The 24329-nt window shown below is 49.8% G+C and overlaps 1 protein-coding gene across 1 annotated transcript in view; it reads right to left on the reverse strand.

Moving 5' to 3' along the window:
• Window positions 1-250: 250 nt before the first annotated feature.
• LOC144509116 (serine/threonine-protein kinase BRSK2-like) overlaps window positions 251-24329 on the reverse strand; it is a 191863-nt gene continuing 167784 nt past the window's right edge. The window contains exons 5-9 of the mRNA XM_078237486.1: window positions 16335-16451; window positions 12896-12929; window positions 6632-6700; window positions 1542-1688; window positions 251-286 (exon numbers count right to left, since the gene is read on the reverse strand). Of these exons, the coding sequence (XP_078093612.1) occupies window positions 251-286; window positions 1542-1688; window positions 6632-6700; window positions 12896-12929; window positions 16335-16451 (403 nt within the window). The remainder of the gene's footprint in view (window positions 287-1541; window positions 1689-6631; window positions 6701-12895; window positions 12930-16334; window positions 16452-24329) is intronic.

Below are 24329 nucleotides of genomic sequence, written 5' to 3' on the forward strand. Positions count from 1 at the left end.
TTCCGCACTGTAGGGATTCTGTATACTGCCAGGAGCGATGGGATTAAAGTCCCCTGGCTGCAAGGTCCCAGTGTGAAATGGGTTTGGCCCGGCTAAGCAAAGCTCACGGGGGGGACCTGCAGCCTGAGGCCTTGTTCAACATCAGTCTCAGTCAGAGGGCGGCAACTGGGGGAGGGACATCACACTGGTGAAGGTTTAGGCTCGAGCCAAGACACTTAGCTGGATCTGCTACCTGTGGCGCAGTGCGTACTTACTGATACCAGATGTGCTTCTGTATCTGTTCCAGCTATGGGCAGCGGGTAGGTTGTGGAGGAGAGAGAGAAAGGAAAGTGTTTAATGAGAGAATTCAGAATAGACATTTCCAGTTATAGAGAAAACCAAGATGGCGACTGCACCAAACATCAGAGAGGCGACCTAAAAATAGAGGAATCCCTCCGCCACTGGGTAACACTGATATCTCTCCCTCCCCCAATGGGGTAACACTGATATCTCTCCCTCCCCCAATGGGGTAACACTGATATCTCTCCCTCCCCCAATGGGGTAACACTGATATCTCTCCCTCCCCCAATGGGGTAACACTGATATCTCTCCCTCCCCCAATGGGGTAACACTGATATCTCTCCCCCTCCCTAATGGGGTAACACTGATATCTCTCCCCCTCCCCAATGGGGTAACACTGATATCTCTCCCCCTCCCCAATGGGGTAACACTGATATCTCTCCCCCTCCGCCACTGGGTAACACTGATATCTCTCCCCCTCCCCAATGGGGTAACACTGATATCTCTCCCCCTCCCCAATGGAGTAACACTGAGATCTCTCCCCCTCCCTAATGGGGTAACACTGATATCTCTCCCCCCCCCCCCCCAATGGGGTAACACTGATATCTCTCCCCCCCACCCAATGGGATAACACTGATATCTCTCCCCCCCAGTGGGGTAATACTGATATCTCTCCCCCTCCCCAATGGAGTAACACTGATATCTCTCCCCCCCAGTGGGGTAATACTGATATCTCTCCCCCTCCCAATGGGGTAACACTGATATCTCTCCCCCTCCCAATGGCGTAACACTGATATCTGCCCCCTCCCAATGGGGTAACACTAATATCTCTCCCCCTCCCAGTGGGTTAACACTGATATCTCTCCCCCTCCCAATGGCATAACACTGATATCTCTCCCCCCCAACGGCGTACCACTGATATCTTCCCCTCACAATGGGGTAACACTGATATCTCTCCCCCTCCCAATGGGGTAACACTGATATCTCTCCCCCTCCCAATGGGGTAACACTGATATCTCTCCCCCTCCCAATGGGGTAACACTGATAATCCTTCCCCCCCAGCTCCAATACAGTAATATTGATAATCCTGATTGATTGGATAGCACTGATAATCCCCCCTCATGGGGTAACACACCCCCCCCCCCCCCCCCCCCCCCGCCCCAAACATGGTAACAGCCTCTGTCTGGTGTTGACGGTGAGTCTGTGTGTTGTAGAATCAGAGATAGGACATGGCGGAGTGCGTGAGGGGCCGTGCTACTGACCGAGAGGCGTTTCTCTGCGTCCACTTCGATCATGCCCCGTAGTAAGTTCTGGCAGTCGGGGGGAATAAAGTGCGGCATGTGGAAGACTCCTCGTTTCACTTTCTCTAACAGCTGTCGTAAGTTGTCATCATCGAATGGCAACGCCCCCTGTGGGGAACCAGAGGGACTGGTTACTGTAATCACATCACCCCCTCGCCCCGTCAGTCTGTGCCCACCTCACCCCCTCGCCCCGTCTGTCTGTGTGCCCACAAACATCCCCCCTGTCCATCTGTATAGCCCACCTCACACCTCCTTCCATCTGTGTCCCCACCTCGCACCCTCCTTCCATCTGTGTCCCCACCTAGCACCCTCCTTCCATCTGTGTCCCCACTTCACCCCTCCTTCCATCTGTGTCCCCACCTCGCACTCTCCTTCCATCTGTGTCCCCACTTCGCCCCTCCATCTGTGTCCCCACATCGCACCCTCCTTCCATCTGTGTCCCCACTCACACCCTCCTTCCATCTGTGTCCCCACTTCCCACCTTCCTTCCATCTGTGTCCCCACTTCATACCCTCCTTCCGCGAAGGCTTCGGCGAAGGCGAGGAAGGTTGTTTGTTTTTCTTCTGTTACACCCCCTTTTTTGTTTTATCTCCCAAAAACTAAAAAGGACATGGCTGGTATGAGTGGGAGGCCAGTATACTGCATTCGGTGTGGGATGTGGGAGTTCCTGGAGACAACTTGCCTCCCGGAAGTCCATATCTGTGCCAGATGTGTGGAACTGCAACTCCTGAAGAATCGTGTAAGGGAGCTGGAGCTGAGGCTCGATGAACTCAGTTTAGTTAGGGAAAATGAGAGATTAATAGATAAAAGTTATAGTCAGGTAGTGACACCAGGGTCTCGGAAGGAAGACACGTGGGTCACAGTTAGGAGGGGTAATAGTCAGAAGGGTGATGTGCCAGAAAGTACCCCAGTGGCAGTCTCCCATAAAAGAAAGGGATGGGCAACAGATGGGAGAAGGGAAGGGAGTGAGCAGTCTGTGGAGGGATCCCCTGTGGTTGTCCCCCTCCAAAATAGGTATATTGTTTTGAATTCTGTGGAGGGGGATGACCCTCCAGGGGTAAGCCATGAGGACCAGATCGCCTCCACGGAGACAGGCTCAGGGGTCCGGAAGGGAAAGAAGGGGTTTAGGAGAGCGATAGTTGTGGGGGACGCAATGGTTAGAGGCACGGACAGGCGGTTCTGTGGGAGTGAACGAGAATCCAGGATGGTAGTCTGCCTCCCTGGTGCCGGGATACTAGATGTCTCCGAGAGGGTAGGAAGCATATTTAAAAAGGAAGGTAGTCAAACGGATGTGATTGTACACATTGGTGAAAATGATATAGGTAGGAAGAACAGGGGGGTCATACGAGAGAAATTCAGGGAGTTGGGTGCTAGGCTAAAAAGTAAGGCCTCCAGGGTAGCAATCTCTGGACTGCTCCCGGTGTCTAGTGCAAGTGAGGCTCGGAACAGGGAGATTCTACAGTTGAACGCGTGGCTAAAGGACTGGTGCAAAAGGGAGGGTTTTAAATTCATAGATAACTGGGAAATCTTCAAGTCAGGATGGCAACTGTACAGAAAGGATGGGTTACACCTCAACTGGAAGGGAGCAAATATCCTGGCTGGGAGTTTTGCTAGAGTGTTTCGGCAGGATTTAAACTAGTGTGGCAGGGGGTGGGGAACAAAACAGTAGGTCAGTAAATACTGAGGCTGGGGTTGAGCTGGGGGCCAGGGCAAGGCTAGCTAAGAAGAGGAGTACTCTGGAGGAGGATGACCTGAGTGGGCCTGGAGGTCTGGAGTGCATCTGCTTCAATGCGAGGAGCGTAACGGGTAAAACAGACGAACTTAGGGCCTTAATGCTTATTGCAGTGACGGAAACTTGGTTAAAAGGACAGGACTGGCAGCTGAATATTCCGGGGTATAAGTGTTTTAGGCGAGACAGAGGAGGGGCTAAAAAAGGTGGGGGAGTAGCGATATTAGTTAAGGAGCATATTACCGCAGTGCAGAGGGTAGACAACTTAGAGGGGTCATGTACTGAGTCGCTGTGGGTGGAACTCAGAAACAGGAAGGGTGCAGTCACTATGCTGGGGGTGTACTACAGACCACCCAACAGCCCACGGGAAGTGGAGGAAAGGATATGTCAGGAGATTCTGGATAGGTGCAGAAAAAATAGGGTTGTTGTAGTGGGGGACTTTAATTTCCCTGGCACAGACTGGAAAGTGCTTAGAGCTGGGGGTCCGGACGGGGAGGAATTTGTAAAATGCATACTGGAAGGTTCTTTGGAACAGTATGTAGATAGCCCGACTAGAGAGGGGGCTATACTGGACCTAGTTCTGGGAAATGAGCCCGGTCAGATCGTCAAAGTTTCGGTAGGGGAACACGTGGCAAATAGTGACCACAACTCTGTTAACTTTAGGATAGTAATGGACAAGGATGAGTGCTGTCCTACGGGCAGGGTGCTAAATTGGGGGAAGGCTAACTATAGCCGGATTAGGCAGGAATTGGTGGATGTTGATTGGGAGAGGATGTTCGAGGGTAAGTCCGCGTCTGGCATGTGGGAGTCTTTTAAGGAACTATTGATAAGGCTGCAGGATAGGCATGTGCCTGTAAAAAGGAAAGATAGGAAAGGTAGGATTCGAGAGCCGTGGATAACCAGGGAAATTGAGGATCTGATTAAAATGAAAAGGGAGGCGTACGTTAAGTCCAGGCAACTGAAAACAGATGGAGCTCTGGAGGAATACAGAGAGAGTAGGAAAGAACTCAAACGGGGAGTTAGAAGGGCAAAAAGAGGTCACGAGATCTTCTTGGCAGGCAGGATTAAGGAGAATCCTAAGGCATTCTATTCATACGTTAGGAACAAAAGAGTTGTCAGGGAGAAAATCGGACTTCTCAGGGACAAAGGAGGGGAATTATGCTTAGAACCCAAGGGAATAGGGGAGATCCTAAATGAATACTTTGCATCGGTATTCACGAAGGAGAGGGGCGTGTTAACCGGGAGTGTCTCGGAGGGAGGTGTTGACCCGTTAGAGAAAATCTCCATTACAAGAGAGGAAGTGTTAGGTTTTTTAGGGAACATTAAAACTGACAAAGCCCCAGGGCCTGATGGCATCTATCCTCGACTGCTCAGGGAGACGAGAGATGAAATTGCTGGGCCTCTGACCACCCAACAGCCCACGGGAAGTGGAGGAAAGGATATGTCGCTTCTTTGGACACGGGTGAGGTCCCTGAGGATTGGAGGATAGCGAATGTGGTCCCGTTCTTTAAGAAGGGTAGCAGGGATAACCCAGGAAATTATAGGCCGGTGAGCTTGACGTCCGTGGTAGGGAAGTTGTTGGAGAGGATTCTTAGAGACAGGATGTATGTGCATTTAGAACGGAACAATCTCATTAGTGACAGACAGCATGGTTTTGTAAGAGGGAGGTCGTGCCTTACAAATTTGGTGGAGTTTTTTGAGGAAGTGACAAAAACGGTTGATGAAGGAAGGGCCGTGGATGTCGTCTATATGGATTTCAGTAAGGCATTTGACAAAGTCCCACATGGCAGGTTGGTTAAGAAGGTTAAGGCTCATGGGATACAAGGAGAAGTGGCTAGATGGGTGGAGAACTGGCTTGGCCATAGGAGACAGAGGGTAGTGGTCGAAGGGTCTTTTTCCGGCTGGAGGTCTGTGACCAGTGGTGTTCCGCAGGGCTCTGTACTGGGACCTCTGCTATTTGTGATATATATAAATGATTTGGAAGAAGGTGTAACTGGTGTAATCAGCAAGTTTGCGGATGACACGAAGATGGTTGGACTTGCGGATAGCGAAGAGCATTGTCGGGCAATACAGCAGGATATAGATAGGCTGGAAAATTGGGCGGAGAGGTGGCAGATGGAGTTTAATCCGGATAAATGCGAAGTGATGCATTTTGGAAGAAATAATGTAGGGAGAAGTTATACAATAAATGGCAGAGTCATCAGGAGTATAGAAACACAGAGGGACCTAGGTGTGCAAGTCCACAAATCCTTGAAGGTGGCAACACAGGTGGAGAAGGTGGTGAAGAAGGCATATGGTATGCTTGCCTTTATAGGACGGGGTATAGAGTATAAAAGCTGGAGTCTGATGATGCAGCTGTATAGAACGCTGGTTAGGCCACATTTGGAGTACTGCGTCCAGTTCTGGTCGCCGCACTACCAGAAGGACGTGGAGGCGTTAGAGAGAGTGCAGAGAAGGTTTACCAGGATGTTGCCTGGTATGGAGGGTCTTAGCTATGAGGAGAGATTGGGTAGACTGGGGTTGTTCTCCTTGGAAAGACGGAGAATGAGGGGAGATCTAATAGAGGTGTACAAGATTATGAAGGGTATAGATAGGGTGAACAGTGGGAAGCTTTTTCCCAGGTCGGAGGTGACGATCACGAGAGGTCACGGGCTCAAGGTGAGAGGGGCGAAGTATAACTCAGATATCAGAGGGACGTTTTTTACACAGAGGGTGGTGGGGGCCTGGAATGCGCTGCCAAATAGGGTGGTGGAGGCAGGCACGCTGACATCGTTTAAGACTTACCTGGATAGTCACATGAGCAGCCAGGGAATGGAGGGATACAAACGATTGGTCTAGTTGGACCAAGGAGCGGCACAGGCTTGGAGGGCCGAAGGGCCTGTTTCCTGTGCTGTACTGTTCTTTGTTCTTTGTTCCATCTGTGTCCCCACTTCATACCCTCCTTCCATCTGTGTCCCCACTTCACACCCACCTTTCATCTGTGTCCCCACTTCACACCCTCCTTCCACTTGTGTCCCCACTTCACACCCTCCTTCCACTTGTGTCCCCACTTCACACCCTCCTTCCATCTGTGTCCTCACTTCATACCCTCCTTCCATCTGTGTCCCCACTTCATACCCTCCTTCCACTTGTGTCCCCACTTCACACCCTCCTTTCATCTGTGTCCCCGCTTCACACCCTCCTTCCATCTGTGTCCCCACTTCACACCCTCCTTCCATCTGTGTCCCCACTTCACACCCTCCTTCCATCTGTGTCCCCACTTTGCATCCTGACAATAATAAATCTAATCAAATGAAGGGCATTCAAGACCTTGATTTCTTACCACCAAAAGTGCAAAGAGTATCACACCGCAGCTCCATACATCCGCCCGCCGGCCATCGTACTTCTCACCCTATGAACAGAAAGCACAGTATGACGTCAACATTGGATTCCATTAGCAGCGAGCGCTCGCTGCGTGACTAAGCTGGTCACCTCCTTTTTAAAATCAGGCGCCCAATCTTTTCAGACCCACTCCCAGTTTTAACCCTTTGTTCCCCGCAGTGGAGGAGGGTTCAAATTTGTGTGGAGTCTGCACGTTCTCCTTGTGTGCTCCCCATGCCCCGCTTTTCTCCCTCACTCCAAAGATGTGCAGGTTAGGTGGATTGGCCATGCTAAATTGCCCCTGAGTGTCCAAAGATGTGCAGGTTAGGTGGATTAGTCATGCTAAATTGCTCCTTAGTGTCCAAAGACATGTAGGTTAGATGGACTGATAGATACGATAGTGACTTTTAAGGGGCGTCTGGAAAATACATGAATAGGATGGGAATAGAGGGATACGGTCCCCAGAAGGGTAGGGCGTTTTAGTTCAGTTGGGCAGCATGGTCGGTGCAGGCTTGGAGAGGGCCTGTTCCTGTGCTGTAATTTTCTTTGTTCTTTGGACTGGCCATGCTAAATTGCCCCTTAGTGTCCAAAGATGTGCAGGTTAGGTAGATTGGCCATGCTAAATTGCCCCTTAGTGTCCAAAGATGTATCGGTTAGGGGGATTAGTGGGGTGAATATGTGGGGATAAGGGAATATGGCCTGAGTAAGATGCTCAGTTGGAAAGGCGGTGCAGGCTCGATGGGCCAAATGGCCTCCTCCTGCATTGTAGAGATTCCATGATGGTAGCAAGGATGAAGGGCTTCAGTTAAGTGGCAAGATTCGAGCAACTGGCATTGTTCTCTTTAGAACAGAGGGAAAATAGAGGAAGATGGAACAATTTCTGAGAGTTTTTGATGGAATAAATACGGTGGAACTAATTCTACTGGTGGCTGTGTTTCCAATCCACTCTGACTATAGTCGTACTGCCTGAGTAATTGCAGGTCAGTTAGCCTAACCTCCGTGGTGGGAATACTGATGAAAATAATTCTGGGGGACAGTATAAATTGTAATTTATGTGACAAATTAATCAAGAACAGTCAAGGACAGTCAGTGTGGATATGGTAAGAGCAAGCTGTGTCTGACTAACTTGATTGAGTTTGTTTTTTGAGGTGGGAGCTTTATGCAGCCTGCGTGGATTTCTGCAAGGTCTTTGACAAGGTCCCACACTGGTCAGACTGGTCAGAAGATGCTCGCGGCATCTAAGGCAAAGAGGAGGTTCACAAGAATGATCCCTGGAATGAAGAGCTTGTCGTATGAGGAACGGTTGAGGACTCTGGGTCTGTACTCGTTGGAGTTTAGAAGGGTGAGGGGGGGATCTTATTGAAACTTGCAGGATACTGCAAGGCCTGGATAGAGTGGACGTGGAGAGGATGTTTCCACTAGTAGAAAAAACTAGAACCAGAGGGCACAACCTCAGGCTAAAGGGACGATCCTTTAGAACAGAGATGAGGAGGAATTTCTTCAGCCAGAGAGTGGTGCATCTGTGGAACTCTTTGCCGCAGAAGGCTGTGGAGGCCAGGTCATTGAGTGTCTTTAAGACAGAGATAGATAGGTTCTTGATTAAGAAGGGGATCAGGGGTTTATGGGGATGAGAAAAAATATCAGCCATGATTGTATGGCGGAGCAGACATGATGGGCCGAGTGGCCTAATTCTGCTCCTATGTCCTATGATCTTATTGTCTAAAGTGGAAAACTGGGACCCAAATGTTGTTTTAGCTCCCAGGAAACAAGGAAAAGCCGAAGGGTGAGGTGATGCATTTTGGGACTCCTCGCAAGGCAAAGGAACGCACAATTGGACACTAGGAAGTACAGAGGACCAGAGGGACCTTGGAGTGCATGTCAAAAGATCCCTGAAGGCAGCAGGACGGGTGGATAAGGTGGCTAAGAAGGCATATGTTTAAGTTTATTTATTATTGTCACAAGTAGGCTTACATTAACACTGTAATGAAGTTACTGTGAAAATCCCCTAGTCGCCGCACTCTGGCGCCTGTTCGGGTTACACTGAGGGAGAATTTAGCACGGCCAATCCACCTAACCAGCATGTCTTTCGGGTGTGGGAGGAAACCGGAGCACCCGGAGGAAACCCACACAGTCAGGGGGAGAACATGCAAACTCCACACAGACAGTGACCCAAGCCGGGAATGGAACCCGGATCCCTGGTGCTGTGAGGCAGCAGTGCTAACCACTGTGCCACCGGGCCGCCCCATATGGGATACTTGTCTTTCTTAGCTGAGGCCTTGAATATCAGAGCAGGGTGGTTATAATGGAGCTGTATAAACCGCTCAGTAGGCCACAGCGAGAGTATTGTGTGCAGTTCAGGTCATCACACTATAGGAAGGATGTGATTGCACTGGAGAGGGTGCGGAGGAGATTCACCAGGATGCTGCCTGGGCTGGAGCGTCTCAGCTGTGTAGAGAGGCTGGTTAGGCTGGGGTTGTTTTCCTTAGAGCAGAGAAGGCTGAGGGAGGACCTGATGGAAGTGTACACAATTCTGAGGGACATGGAGGGGGTGGATAGGAAGGAACCATTCCCCTTAGTAAAGGGGTCAATAACCAGGGGGTGTGAATTTAAGGTAAGGGGCAGGAGATTCAGAGGGGATTTGAGGAAAAGTCTTGCACCGGGAGGGTGTTGGGAATCTGGAACTCGCTGCCTGAGAGGGTGGTAGAGACGGGAACCCTCACAACATTCGATTTGATTTCATTTATTATTGTCACATGTATTAGCGTACAGTGAAAAGTATTGTTTCTTGCGCGCTATACAGACTAAGCATACCGTTCATTAAGAAGGAAAGGAGAGGGTGCAGAATGTAGTGTTACAGTCAAAGCTAGGGTGTAGAGAAAGATCAACTTAATGCGAGGTCCATTCAAAAGTCTGACAGCAGCAGGGAAGAAGCTGTTCTTGAGTCGGTTGGTGCGTGACCTCAGACTCTTGTATCTTTTTCTCAAAGGAAGAAGGTGGAAGAGAGAATGTCCGGGGTGTGTGGGGTCCTTAATTATGCTGGCTGCTTTGCCGAGGCAGCGGGAAGTGTAGGCAGAGTCAATGGATGGGAGGCTGGTTTGCCTGATGGACTGGGCTACAGTCGCTGTATTCATTTAAGAAGCATTTGGATGAGCACTTGAAACGCCATTGCGTACAAAGCTACGGAACAAGCGCTGGGAAATGGGATTAGAATAGATGGGGGCTTGATAACTAGCACCGACATGGTGGGCCGAAAGATCTTTTCCTGTGCTGTAAAGCTCGGCAATTATAAGGGTGGGGTTTTCGAGCCGCGCTCACCCCAATACTGGAAAATCCCGCCTGAGGTCAAAGGACCTTTGTATGGTCCTATCTCATCTGCTACAATTCCCGTGGCAGGTGGGATGGGAAAATCCCTCCATTTGATTCTGGTCCAGGGTGTTTCTCTGATCAGGAGGCTGTTTCCAGTGAAATTCCTTACAGCTCAATACTGGCTCCTTTCCCGGTTCTGATAGTCCTCAATGATCTTACACTAAATGTAGGAAACATGATTAAGCTGTTTGCAGATGACATATATAATTGGCCCCGAGGTGGATACTGAGGAAGAAAGCCATAAACTGCAGGAGGATGGACAGGGACAGATTAGATGAGTGGGATACTTACAAACAGAATTCAGTCATGAATTTGGGAAGACTAACAAGGCAAGTGAATATCATAGAATCATAAGAATCCCTACAGTGCAGTAGGAAGCCATTCGGCTCATCGAGCCTGCACCGACAACAATCCCACCTACACCTTACCCCCATAACCCCACATATTTAGCCTGCTGGTCCCCCTGACACTAAGGGTCAATTTAGCATGGCCAATCCACCTAACCTGCACATCTTTGGACACTAAGCGACAATTTAACATGGCCAATCCACCTAACCTGCACATCTTTGGACACTAAGTGACAATTTAACATGGCCAATCCACCCAACCTGCACATCTTTGGACTGTGGGAGGAAACCGGAGCACCTGGAGGAAACCCATGCAGACACGGGGAGAACGTGCAAATTCCACACACACAGTGACCCAAGGCCGGAATTGAACCCGGGTCCCTGGCGCTGTGAGGCAGCAGTGCTAACCACTGTGCCACCATGTAACACTAATGAATAAATTTAACTTAAACTTGGATTCCTGCAACCTGCAAGGCTACAAACCAAGACCTTAAAGGTGGGACTGGACTAGGTAATGTGGCGACCCAGGGATTTTCACAATAACTTAATTGCAGTGTTAATGTAAGCCTACTTGCAATTAATAAATAAACGTTACTTTTTTGCAGCTAGCCTAGACATGATGGGCTGAAAGGCCTCCATCTGTGTCATCAATCTCTGCTCAGGAACACTGTGGGCAGATACAGTAACCTTTCCCATTTGCCTCTGATAGGAGAAAACACCCATCGATAATTCTGTGTACCACCCTGTTGAAGAGTGGCAGAGTAGAACTTCAGTCAAAGGCTTTAGTGAGTGTGAGTGAGTGTGAGTGTGAGTGAGTGTGAGTGAGTGTGAGTGTGAGTGAGTGTGAGTGTGAGTGTGAGTGTGAGTGCGTGTGTGTGAGTGTGAAAGTTCCAGATTCTCTCCCGTGCCCCGAAGAAATCCCCAACAGAATCCATTGTCCCTTCAAACTGCACAGTGTGTGGAGTGAAGGGACTGGGGTTTAATGACTGTTGCGAGGGACACATTCCAGAGGGTTAATTGTAAAGTTTAGCCTGACGGGGGCTTAGCGACATTGTCACTGGATTAATAATCCAGGGGCCCCCGAGTCGATGTTCCGGGAACATCAGTTCAAATCCCAGCACGGCAGCTGGTAGAATTTAAATTCAATTCATGAATACATCTTGAATGAAAAGCTGGCCTCATTAATGATGATAATCACACTATCAGATTGCTGCTAAAACCCATCCGGTTCACTGACATCCCGTTAGGGAAGGAAATCTGCTGTCCTTACCCGGTCTGGCCTACTTGTGACTCCAGACCCACAGCAATCATAGAATCCCCGACAGTGCAGGAGGAGGCCGTTTGGCCCATCGAGCCTGTACCGACTCTCTTAACAGAATATTTTACCCAGATTAATCATAGAAATCATTGAATCATAGAAACCCTACAGTACAGAAAGAGGCCATTCGGCCCATCGAGTCTGCACCGACCACAATCCCACCCAGGCCCTACCCCCATATCCCTACATATTTTAGCCGCTAATCCCTCTAATCATCGCATCCCAGGACACTAAGGGGCAATTTTTAGCATGGCCAATCAACCTAACCCGCACATCTTTGGACTGTGGGAGGAAACCGGAGCACCCGGAGGAAACCCACGCAGACACGGGGAGAATGTGCAAACTCCACACAGACAGTGGCCCAAGCCGGGAATCGAACCCAGGACCCTGGAGCTGTGAAGCAGCAGTGCTAACCACTGTACTACCGTGCCACCCTCCCCCACACCCTATCTCCAAACATTTAGCATGGCCAATCCACCCCAACCTACAATTCTTTCGACAGCAAAGGGCCATTTAGCATGGTCAATCCACCTAACCTGTACATCGTTGGACAGTAGGGACAATTTAGCATGGCCAATCTACCCTTACCTGCACATCTTTGGACACTAAGGGGCAATTTAGCATGGCCAATCCACCTATCCTGCACATCTTTGGACACTGAGGGGCAATTTAGCATGGCCAATCCACCTATCCTGCACATCTTTGGACACTGAGGGGCAATTTAGCATGGCCAATCCACCTATCCTGCACATCTTTGGACACTGAGGGGCAATTTAGCATGGCCAATCCACCTATCCTGCACATCTTTGGACACTGAGGGGCAATTTAGCATGGCCAATCCACCTAATATGGTTGACTCCTAACTGCCCTCTGAGATGGTTGGAGTGAGACACTCAGTTGTATCAAATTGCTACAGAAAAAGTACTGTGGGTGTACCTGCACCACGTGGACTGCAACGGTTCAAGAAGGCAGCTCACCACCACCTTCTCAAGGGGCGATTAGGGGTGGGCAATAAATGCTGATCATTATCAGCGACCTGCCCATCCTAGGAACTAATCATTAACGCTAACATTAATCTCCAGGAAGGACAGTCGAGGGGTTTGGTTTGTGTAAACCCCGCGGGCATCGGCACAATGCACCGGCCCAACAACAGCCCCACGTCAAAAAGAAAATCTAATTTGAGAAAGGAACTTACCCTGATGACCTCCGGACAGGCATAATGTGGAGAACTGCACAGAAAAAGAAGGAAGGTTAGATACATTAGCAAAGAGAGACCTTCACCCTCTTTTCTCCCACTCAGCCAAGGCCATCTGAATAATCCTGGAAATGTGTCTTGTATGTCCCAGGTAAACGAGTAGAAACGTTGGGCCAGGATTCTCCGGGCCCGCTGGCAGCGCATCCCCATCCGCGGGGTTCCCGCTGACAGCAGTGGGAGCAGAGAATCCGGCCGCTAGCAAACAACACGCCACCTCCTGCCAGCGGGAAACACGTGGCTGGGAGGCGGGAGAATCTCACCCTTGGTGTTTTCCTTGGCCTTATGGTGGATATCAAACACTCATAAGCGTTCTACCAATCCACCTAATACGGTTGACTCTTAACTGCCCTCTGAGATGGTGGAGTAAGACACCCAGTTGTATCAAACCGCTACAGAAAACGTACTCTTCCCCATCTGCAACAAGCGTACAAGGCCTTGGTGAGACTGTACCCAAAATACTGAGTGGAGTTTTGGTCACCTTATTATTCCTGTAATAGAGACAGTTCAGAGAGGGTTCACTGGCCTGAATTCCTGAAATGAAGGGATTTGTCTTAAGAGGAGAGGGTGACCAGGTTGGGCCAATGCTCATTGGAGTTTAGAAGGATCAGATTCAGAGGGAGCTTGGCAGGGTGGATGCTGAGAGGCTGTTTCCCCTCGTGCCGGGCATCTCGAATCCGGGGGGCACAGTTTCAGAATAAGGGTTCTCCCATTTCACATAGAGTCATAGAGGTTTACAGCATGGAAACAGGCCCTTCGGCCCAACTTGTCCATGCCACCCTTTTTTAAAAAACCCCTAAGCTAGTCTCAATTGCCCGCATTTGGCCCATATCCCTCTATACTCATCTTATCCATGTAACTGTCTACATGCTTTTTAAAAGACAAAATTGTACCCGCCTCTATTACTACCTCTGTCAGCTTGTTCCAGACACTCACCACCCTGTGTGTGAAAAAATTGCCCCTCTGGACCCTTTTGTATCTCTGCCCTCTCATCTTAAACCTGTGCCCTCTAGTTTTAGACTCCCCTACCTTTGGGAAAAGATATTGACTATCTAGCTGATCTATGCCCCTGGTTATTTTATAGACCTCTATAAGATCACCCCTCAGCCTCCTACGCTCCAGAGAAAAAAGTCCCAGTCTATCCAGCCTCTCCTTATAACTCAAACCATCAAGTCCGGGTAGCATCCTAGTAAATCTTTGCTGCATTCTTTCTAGTTTAATAATATCCTTTCTATAATAGGGTGACCAGAACTCTACACAGAAGATGAAGGTAAGGAGGGATTTTGGGTGGGATTTTCCGACCGCACTCGCCCCAAGCCTGGAAAATCTCACCCGATGGGAATGGACCTTTGCATGGTCTGTGTCCTGCCGGCTATGGTTCCCACGGTGGGCGGGATGGGAAAATCCCACCCTCTGCCTCTCTGAGGGTTGTGGAATTCTCTCTCTCGGATATCAGTGGGAACTGGGTTCTTGAATATATTTGAGGCTGAATGAGACAGATGTTCGATTGACTCAGGACGACGAGGGTTATGGGGTGTCAGAATGTAACCGGTGGTAACATTGGATCTGTTGTAACGTGACCAATGGTAGCAAGCTGTAAGGGTCAGTTGACCCAGTAAACCATGTAACCAATGACAGAATGATGTGATGATCAGCTGACTCAGTATAACTGTTGGGAATTGTGGGAAAACTTGGAATGGCCCAGGGCGAGGCCTCAAGTTTGGTGTAATGAAGTTTCTTTATTAAACCTTTATTTGATTTGTAAATTGGAGTGAGTTTTGTTATATTTTTATTGTCTACACTGGAAGAGTTCCTTCAACATGGGGGACAGGCAGGAATGTGGAGTTAAGGCCACAATCAGCCCATGGTCTTATCGAATGGGGGAGCAGGCTCGAGGGCCGAATGGCCTACTCCAGCTGCAACCTCTTGTGATTTTAATCTGGAAAAACATCCCAAGCTGCTTCACACCTGTAGTTCGGTGGGCAATGTCTCAGGGCGGGCTCTTCCAGTCCCGCTGAAGTCGACCCCTGCCATAGGTTTCTCCATCTCCGGCTGGGGCGGTGGGTTTGGAAAATTCTGGCGTCAAGTCTCTCAAAGCTGGGGTTTCGAATACCACCCCAGCGACCTGAGTGCAAACTCTAGACTGACACGCAAGCGAGGGAGGTGCCTCCTTCCAGTGGAGACATTAAACCCAATTCCTGTTGTCCGTCCCCTCATGTCGGAGATTCCGAGGTGCTATTTCGAAGCAGGGTCAAAGAATCTTCCCATCTCCTGACCATTAAACCAGATCCATCAGGTGTAATCCTCTGCAGTTTGTGGGAGCTTGCTGTGCACAAGATGGCCGCCCAATTTCCTACACCACAACAGCAGTGACTAGACTTCATTGGCTGTAAAGTGCTTTGAGACATTTTTGGAAAAGGGTGCTACATGAAGGCAGTTTTTAAAGTTTTAAGTTCATTTATCAGTGCCACAAGTAGGCTTACATTAACACTGCAATGAAGTTACTGTGAAAATTCCCTAGTTGCCACACTCCGGCGCCTGTTCGGGTACACTGAGGGAGAATTTAGCATGGCCAATGCACACTAACCAGCACGTCTTTCAGACCGTGGGAGGAAACCGGAGCAGCCGGAGGAAACCCACGCAGACACGGGGAGAACGTGCAGACTCCACACAGACAGTGACCCAAGCCGGGAATCGAACCCGGGTCCCTGGCGCTTTGAGGCAGCAGTGCTAACCGCTGTGCCACTGTGCCGCCCAGTGGTTGGGATGCTCTCCATGTAAATGTGAGGTGGGCCTCCTCACCTTGGAGACCTTACACACCTCGGAGGCTCTCCTCACCTCAGAAACTCTCCTCACCTCAGAGGTCACCACCCGAGTCCTGTGGTGGTGTACAGTTCGGAGGCTCCTGTCTTTTGATCTCGAAGCTTAGAGATGATAAACGGCCACTTGAGGTGGAGGGGTCGGGGTGGGGGTGGGATAGTGAAGGACATTCAACACCCGGCAATTATACCCCAAACAGAGCCCACACTGGGAGGGGGAGGAGGGGGGGGTGGGGGAGATGGTTTGGGAAGAGTGGGGGTGGGGAGATTTGAGCTTCAGAAAGCTAAAAACATCCACGGCAGAGTGATAGGTTGTGCAGACAACCGCAAGCTCAAAAAATAGAAGACCTGCTTTCAATAGCGCCTTTCATGACTTCAGGACATCCCAAAGAATTATGGGTAATAAAAGACCCTCAAAGTGTCATTGCACGACGGCTGAGTTACGCACAGCAAGATCCCACAAATAGCCACAATAGCAACCATTTCAGTGATGCTGTTTGTGGGGTAAAGAATGGCCTTAGACCAAAGCCAAGGGTCCAAGTGTTTACAAGGCGGCCTCTTACCCACAGCTGGTCTCGAGTAGACTGTCGCCAACCTGCAGAGAAGCCATTCCAAAGTCCGCAATCCGGATGTTATTCTTCTCGTCCAGGAGTAGGTTTTCCGGTTTCAGGTCTCTGTGGCTGCAGGGGCAATGGGAGGCGAGTTAGAGACAGTCACTGGGTTCTGGATAATCGGAGTGCAGGCTCCCTGAGGCCTATTCACAATCTTACATAACGCAGAGACATGCGGGTGGGATTTTTGTTGATATTCATTCGTGGGACATGGGCGTCGCTGGCTGGGCCAGCATTTATTGCCCATCCCTAGTTGCCCTTGGAGGGCAGTTGAGAGTCAACCACATTGCTGTGGAGTCACATGTAGGCCAGACCAGGTAAGGATGGCAGATTTCCTTCCCTAAAGGAACCAGATGGGTTTTTCTGACAATCGACAATGGTTTGAAGGTCATCAGTAGATCCTTAATTCCAGATATTTTTAAAATCGAATTCAAATTCCACCACCTGCCGTGACAGGATTCGAACCCGGGTCCCTAGAACATTCGCTGAGATTCTGCACTAATGGTCTAGCGATAATACCACTAGGCCATCGCCTCTCTCTACATGAATGTGATAGGATGTTTGGGTTCTGGAGAATTGGACAGTGTTTTGAATCACAGAATGGTTCTAGCAAAGAAGGAGGCCATTTGGACCGCCGTGGCTGTGCTAGCTCTCTGCAGGAGCAGTACACATATTGGCCGGAATGTTACGACTTCGCTCGGGCGAGGCTTGTAAAATCCTGCCCGAGATTCTGTGAGTCTCGCCCGCCCTGATTCCGAAGCGGACGTGGCGGTAAGATTCCAGCCATTATCTGCATCTGTTTCTATTGGGGAGAAAGCAGGATTAGGCTATTGAGTTGGAAGATCAGCCATGATCGTGATGAATGGCGGAGCAGGCTCGAAGGGCCGAATGGCCTCCTCCTGCTCCTATCTTCTATGTTTCTATCTGGTCGCCTCTGTTGTTACTGCAGCAGCATAATTGAGCTTAGTTGCTGAAATGTTTGTTTTAATCTGGACTAATGCAGGGTTGTTATTTTAGTGTTTTCCCCTGGGGTTTTTCAGAGTGGGGCTTCATTAGGGTTGATTGACAGGTAAGGTCATATGACTGGGTGGGACCAGGCTCACAGAGATAAACTCAGTTCAGTTGCCACTTGGGAGCTGTGGAGAGAAGTAGCTCCTTCTCTCTCTGAAGTCTTGAGACTGGAATCTGCATCACAAACTAGGTCTCTTTCTCAGAAGGTCTGCTGTTTGAGGATATATCCTTCTCTGTATGGGAGTTAGAATGTGATGTGGAGACTATACACATCTCTTTAACCTGTGCTTAATGCTCCCTCCACCCACATTGTCTGTATCTTTAAGACCTGGCTGGCTGTAGGGATCCGCATTCTAATCAGTATTCTGTAACTTGATTTTGTGTCTCTGTGCACTGTTTGAGAGCACATTTCCACTCCATCTGACGAAGGAGCAGCGCTCCGAAAGCTTATGGTATTTGCTACCAAATAAACCTGTTGGACTTTAACCTGGTGTTGTGAGACTTCTTACTGGGAGTTAGAAGGCAGGTGTCTTTCTGTATCTGTCTAGAGGGGTTAAAAGGCTGGAAAGTTATCATAGAAGAAATCATAGAAACCCTACAGTACAGAAAGAGGCCATTCGGCCCATCGAGTCTGCACCGACCACAATCCCATTCAGGCCCTACCCCCATATCCCCCACTAATCCCTCTAACCTACGCATCTCAGGACACTAAGGGCAATTTTTAGCATGGCCAATCAACCTAACACATTTTTGGACTGTGGGGGGAAACCGGAGCACCCGGAGGAAACCCACGCAGACACGGGGAGAATGTGCAAACTCCACACAGACAGTGACCCGAGCCGGGAATCGAACCCAGGTCCCTGGAGCTGTGAAGCAGCAGTGCTAACCACTGTGCTACCGTGCCGCCCTAACCACTGTGCTACCGTGCCGCCCTAACCACTGTGCTACCGTGCCGCCCTAACCACTGTGCTACCGTGCCGCCCTAACCACTGTGCTACCGTGCCGCCCTAACCACTGTGCTACCGTGCCGCCCCACATGAGCACCACATGAGCATATCTGTTTTTGGTGCTAATTGGTTCTGAAGACTTTGGGGATAATTCTTAAAGTGGAACTATAGCAATAGATAGCTGTTAAGAATGATACTTGGTCATGTTTAAGTATTTTAATTGGTAAAAGTTATGCTAATTCTTTTTGTTATATTTTAACTGTGTTAAATAAAGTTTGTTTAAATAAAAACTACCTTGCAGGTCAGTAGAATCATACCTGGAGCAAAACTAATGCCAAAATCAAATTAAGTTGGGCTCGAGAATCATAGAATCAGTGGAGAAGGAGGCCATTCGGCCCATCGAGTCTGCACCGACCTCTCTCCCACTCAGGCCCTATCCCCGTAACTACATGTATTTACCCAGTTAGTCCCCCTGACTGTCAATTTAGCATGGCCAATCCACCTAACCCGCACATCTTTAGACTATGGGAGGAAACCGGAGCACCCGGAGCAAACCCACACAGACACAGGGGGAATGTGCAAACTCCACACGGATAGTCTCCCAAGGCCAGAATCGAATCCAGATCCCTGAGAGCATTTAAAAGACCAATCACATTGCTGTGGCTCTGGAGTCACATGTAGGCCAGGCCGGGTAAGGACGGCAGATTTCCTTCCCTAAAGGGACATTAGTGAACCAGATGGGTTTTTCCGACAATCGGCAATGGTTTCATGGTCATCAGTAGATTCTTAATTCCAGATTATTTTTATTGAATTCAAATTCCACCATCTGCTGTGGTGGGATTTGAATTTGGGTCCCCAGAACATTACCCAGGGTCTCTGGATTACTAGTCGACTGACAATACCACTACGCCACTGCTGCAACGTCATTAACATAATGAAACATCGCCAAGCACTTCACGGGAGCGTTAGAAAAGAAAATATATCACCAAGCCACAGAAGGAGACATTAGGTCAGGTGACCAAAAGCTTGGTTAGGTCAGGTGACCAAACACTTGGTCAAAGAGATCACTTTTAAGGAGCGTCTTGAAGGAGGAAAGCGAGAGAGAGGGAGGCGGAGAGGTGAAGGGGCGGAATTCCAGAGTTCAGGGCCCGGGCAACTTGAAGGCACGGCCGCCAATGGTGGAGCGATTATAATTGGAAATGCTCAAGAGGCCAGAATGTCAGGAGGCCAGGTTTCCCAGAGGGCTGTGGGGCTGACAGAGATAGAGAGAGAGAGAGGGGGGGGGGGGGGGGGTGGGGGGGCAGAGAAATGGAGGGATATGGACAAGAGGATGAGAGTTTAAACAAAAATCAAGGTGTTGCTCGACTGAGTGTCAAACGTGGGTCATAGGGCACGGGGGTGGTGGGGGGCTGGGGGGGTGGGGGGGGGGGGGGGGGGGGGGGGCTGGTGATAGGGAAACTGAACCTGGCGTGAGTTCAGATATGGGCCAGCAGAGTTCAGGTTTAGGGAGGGTGGAGTGTGAGACAGCAGCCAGGAGTGCGCTGGAATAGTCACATCTGGAGGTAACGAAGGCATGGGTGAGGGTTTCAGCAACACTTATTGAACCTGCTTTGGGCGGCACGGTGGCACAGTGGGTTAGCACTGCTGCCTCACAGCGCCAGGGACCTGGGTTCGGTTCCCGGCTTTGGGTCACTGTCTGTGTGGAGTCTGCACATTCCCCCCGTGTCTGCGTGGGTTTCCTCCGGGTGCTCCGGTTTCCTCCCACATTCCAAAGATGTGCAGGTTCATAGAATCCTACAGTGCAGAAGGAGGCTATTCGGCCCATCAAGTCTGTACCGACCACAATCCCATCCAGGCCCTATCCCCATAACTGCATGTATTTACCCTAGCTAGTCCCCATGACACTAAGGGGCAATTTAGCATGGCCAATCCACCTAACCCACACATCTTTGGACACTAAGGGGCAATTTAGTATGGTCAATCCAGCTAACCCGCACATCTTCGTACTGTGGGAGGAAACCGGAGCACCCGGAGGAAACCCACGCAGACACGGGGAGAACATGCAAACTCCACACAGACAGTGACCCAAGGCCAAGAATCGAAGCCACGTCCCTGGCGCTGTGAGGCAGCAGTGCGAATCACTGTGCCACCGTGCCGGGTTAGGTGGATTGGCCATGCTAAATTGGCCCTTAGTAAGGGGGATTAGCTGGGTAAATACATGGGGTTACAGGGATAGGGTGGGATTGTTGTCGGTGCAGGCTCGATGGGCTGAATGGCCTCCTTCTGCACTGGAGGGATTCTATGATGATTCATACAGTGCAGAAGGAGGCCATTTGGCCCATCGGGTCTGCAGCGACTCGCCGACAGAGCATCCCAACCCAGATTGCATCCCCGAAATCCCTTGTGTTTACCCCGCCAATCCCTCTAACCTATAAATCCTTCAGGCAGCGCATACTCGATCACAACAACTCGCTGCGTTTTACAAAATAAATGCATCTCATCTCCGCCTCTGGTCCCGTCAACGAATTGTTTTAAATCTAAGCCTCCTGGTTTTTAAACCTGTCGTTTCTCTCTATCTGTTTCCCCTATCAGTATTTCAGACAGCCCTTCTGGCTCAGGAGTTGCAGCCGGCACTGACGGGGTTAAGGAGGGCTGTTGCTGTCTGGTTGTTGCCGGTGGGGAGATGAGATTGAATTAAAGTTGCTCGCGGGGCTCCAGGCGTCTGACTGGCACAGCCGCGATACAGCGCCTCGATTAAAATACAGCCCCATTCATCACCCAGTCCTGCCCTGACGCTTCTGCGCTGTCAGAAATGTTATTATCCTGCCCCTGCTCCGTAATTGCTACGAGCCTCTGGGGCCGTGATTTGAATAAAGGATTACTCCAAAGCTGCCTGCAGAGGCTAATGCCACAGTCGTGCATCACAGCGTGCTGTTTATAGCTTCTGAGGACCCTGGGATATCGGGAGAATCCCCCACTAATCCCAGCATGTAAAGCCGCTCATTAGAGGCACTCGTGGTCACAGAGAATTCGAGAATGGTTACAACATCCAATGAGGCCCATTCCAGCCCATCACCTCCCTGCTGCCCCATTGCAAGAGTTAATCAGCTAATTCCACCCCCCCACCCCCCTCCTTTCCACGCGGCCTCACTTATTGTTTCCCCACAAATAACAGAATCCTCCATCAAACCACCCTCCGGGCAGCACATTCTTTAATCTACGGAATACTTAATAGGCAGCACGGTGGCACAGTGGTTAGCGCTGCTGCCTCACAGCGCCAAGGGACCCGGGTTCGATTCCAGCCTCGGGTCACTGTCCGCGCGGAGTCCGCACGTTCTCCCCGTGTCTGCGTGGGTTTCCTCCGGGTGCTCCGGTTTCCTCTCGGGCTGAATTGCCCCTTAGCATTCCAAGATGTGTAGGTTAGAGGTGGATTGGCCATGCCCGGCTTGGGGGTCACTGTCTGTGCGGAGTCTGCATGTTCTCCCCGTGTCTGCGTGGGTTTCCTCCCACAGTCCGAAGGATTGGCCATGATAAATTGCCCCTTAGTGTCCAAAGATGTGCAGGTTAGGTGGATTGGCCATGCTAAATTGCCCCTCAGTGTCCAAAGATGTGCGGGTTAGGTGGATTGGCCATGCTAAATTGCCTCTTAGTGTCGAAAGATGTGCGGGTCAGGTGGATTGGCCATGCTAAATTGCCCCTTAGTGTCCAAAGATGTGCTGGTTAGGTGGATTGGCCATGCTAAATTGCCCCTTAGTGTCCAAAGATGTGCTGGTTAGGTGGATTGGCCATGCTAAATTGTCCCTTAGTGTCCAAATATGTGCAGGTTAGGTGGATTGGCCATGCTAAATTGCCCCTTAGTGTCCAAAGATGTGCAGGTTAGGTGGATTGGCCATGCTAAATTGCCCCTTAGTGTCCAAAGATGTGCAGGTTAGGTGGATTGGCCATGCTAAATTGCCCCTTAGTGTCCAAAGATGTGCAGGTTAGGTGGATTGGCCATGCTAAATTGCCCCTTAGTGTCCAAAGATGTGCAGGTTAGGTGGATTGGCCATGCTAAATTGCCCCTTAGTGTCCAAAGATGTGCAGGTTAGGGGGATTGGCCATGCTGAATTGCCTCTTAGTGTCGAAAGATGTGCGGGTCAGGTGGATTGGCCATGCTAAATTGCCCCTTAGTGTCAGAGGGACTAGCAGGGTGAATATATGGGGCTACGGGGATAGGGACTTGGTGGGATTGTTGTCCATGCAGGCTCGATGGGCCGAATGGCCTCCTCCTGCATTGTAGGGATTCTATGATTCTATGGAAGGCCTGGATAGAATGGGCGTGGGGAAGATGTTTCCATTAGTAAGAGAGACTCGGATCCGAGGGTTCAGCCTCAGAGTAAAGGGACGAATGACCCTTTAGAACCGAGATGAGGAGGAATGTCTTCAGCCAGAGAGTGGTGAATCTGTGGAACTCTTTGCCGCAGAAGGCTGTGGAGGGCAGGTCATTGAGTGTATTTAAGACAGAGACACATAGGTTCTTGATTGGTAAGGGGGGCAAAGATTACGGGGAAAAGGTGGGATAATGGGTTTGAGAAACCTATCACCGGCACGGTGGCACAGTGGTTAGCACTGTTGCCTCACAGCGCCAGGGACCCGGTTCAATTCCTGACTTGGGTGACTGTACGGAGTCTGCATGTTCTCCCCGTGTCTGCGTGGGTTTCCTCCGGGTGCTCTGGTTTCCTCCCACACTCCAAAGATGTGCAGGTTAGGTGCATTGAGCATGCTAAATTGCCCCTTAGTGACCAAAAATGTGTAGATTAGGTGGATTGGCCATGCTAAATTGCCCCTTTGTGTCCAAAGATGTGTAGGTTAGGTGGATTGGCCATGCTAAATTGCCCCTTCGTGTCCAAAGATGTGTAGGTTAGGTGGATTGGCCATGCTAAATTGCCCCTTGGTGCCCAAAGATGTGCAGGACAGGTGGATTGGTCATGCTAAATTGGCCCTTAGTGTCCAAAGATGTACAGGTTAGGGGGATTTGTGGGGTAAATGTGTGGGGTTAATGGAATGGGGTGGGGATGGGTCTGGGTAAGATGTCCTGTCTGACAATTGGTGCAGACTCCATGGTCCAAATGGTCTCCCTCTGCACTGTGGGGATTCGATGTCTGTGTAAGGTCACTGTAGTGTTTATTGCATCAATGTATTTATGCGAGTCAGGAATCTGATCTATGCTCACGGTGCGTGATTAAGCCTGGGTGTTGAATCAGAGTTAAGTAAACAGACATCACAGTTGCTCCTCTGAGCTGGGAGGGTGGTGTGGACACTTTGAATCATTGCACAAGACTATGTAAATAAACTTCCCGGGCACATTGAAACTAGAGTCGTCCCTGCATGGCTCTGAGGAAAATTAAACATATAAAACATACAACAGTTTTGAATTTCGAATCCCACCATACCAAGTTGTAAAATCATAGAATTCCTACAACTCCGCATTAGATAAATTTAATAATTTACATCAATTATGTCGGGAGGTGATGGCCTCGTGGTATTGTCACTGGACTATTAATCCAGAAACTCAGCTCATGTTCTGGGGACCCGGGTTCGAATCCCGCCACGGCTGATGGTGGAATTTGAATTCAATAAAAAATATCTGGAATTAAGAATCTACTGATGACCATGAAACCATTGTCAGGGAAAAACTCATCTGGGTCACTAATGCCCTTTAGGGAAGGAAATCTGCCATCCTTACCTGGTCTGGCCTACATGTGACTGCAGACCCACAGCAATGTGGTTGACTCTCAACTACTCTCCAAGAGCAACTATGGATGGGCAATAAATGTTGGCCCAGCCAGCGACGCCCATGTCCCACGAATGAATAAAAAAAGAAAATTTGCAAAATGACCATGAGGTGTTGTACTAACACAATGGGTCCATTAATGTCCTTTGGGAAGGGACAACTGAGTCTATGTGATTCCAGTCCCACTGTATGTGGTTGTCTCTTAATGCCCTTCGT

The sequence above is a fragment of the Mustelus asterias genome, chromosome 21, assembly GCF_964213995.1.
Source record: "Mustelus asterias chromosome 21, sMusAst1.hap1.1, whole genome shotgun sequence".
Lineage (NCBI taxonomy): Eukaryota > Metazoa > Chordata > Chondrichthyes > Carcharhiniformes > Triakidae > Mustelus > Mustelus asterias.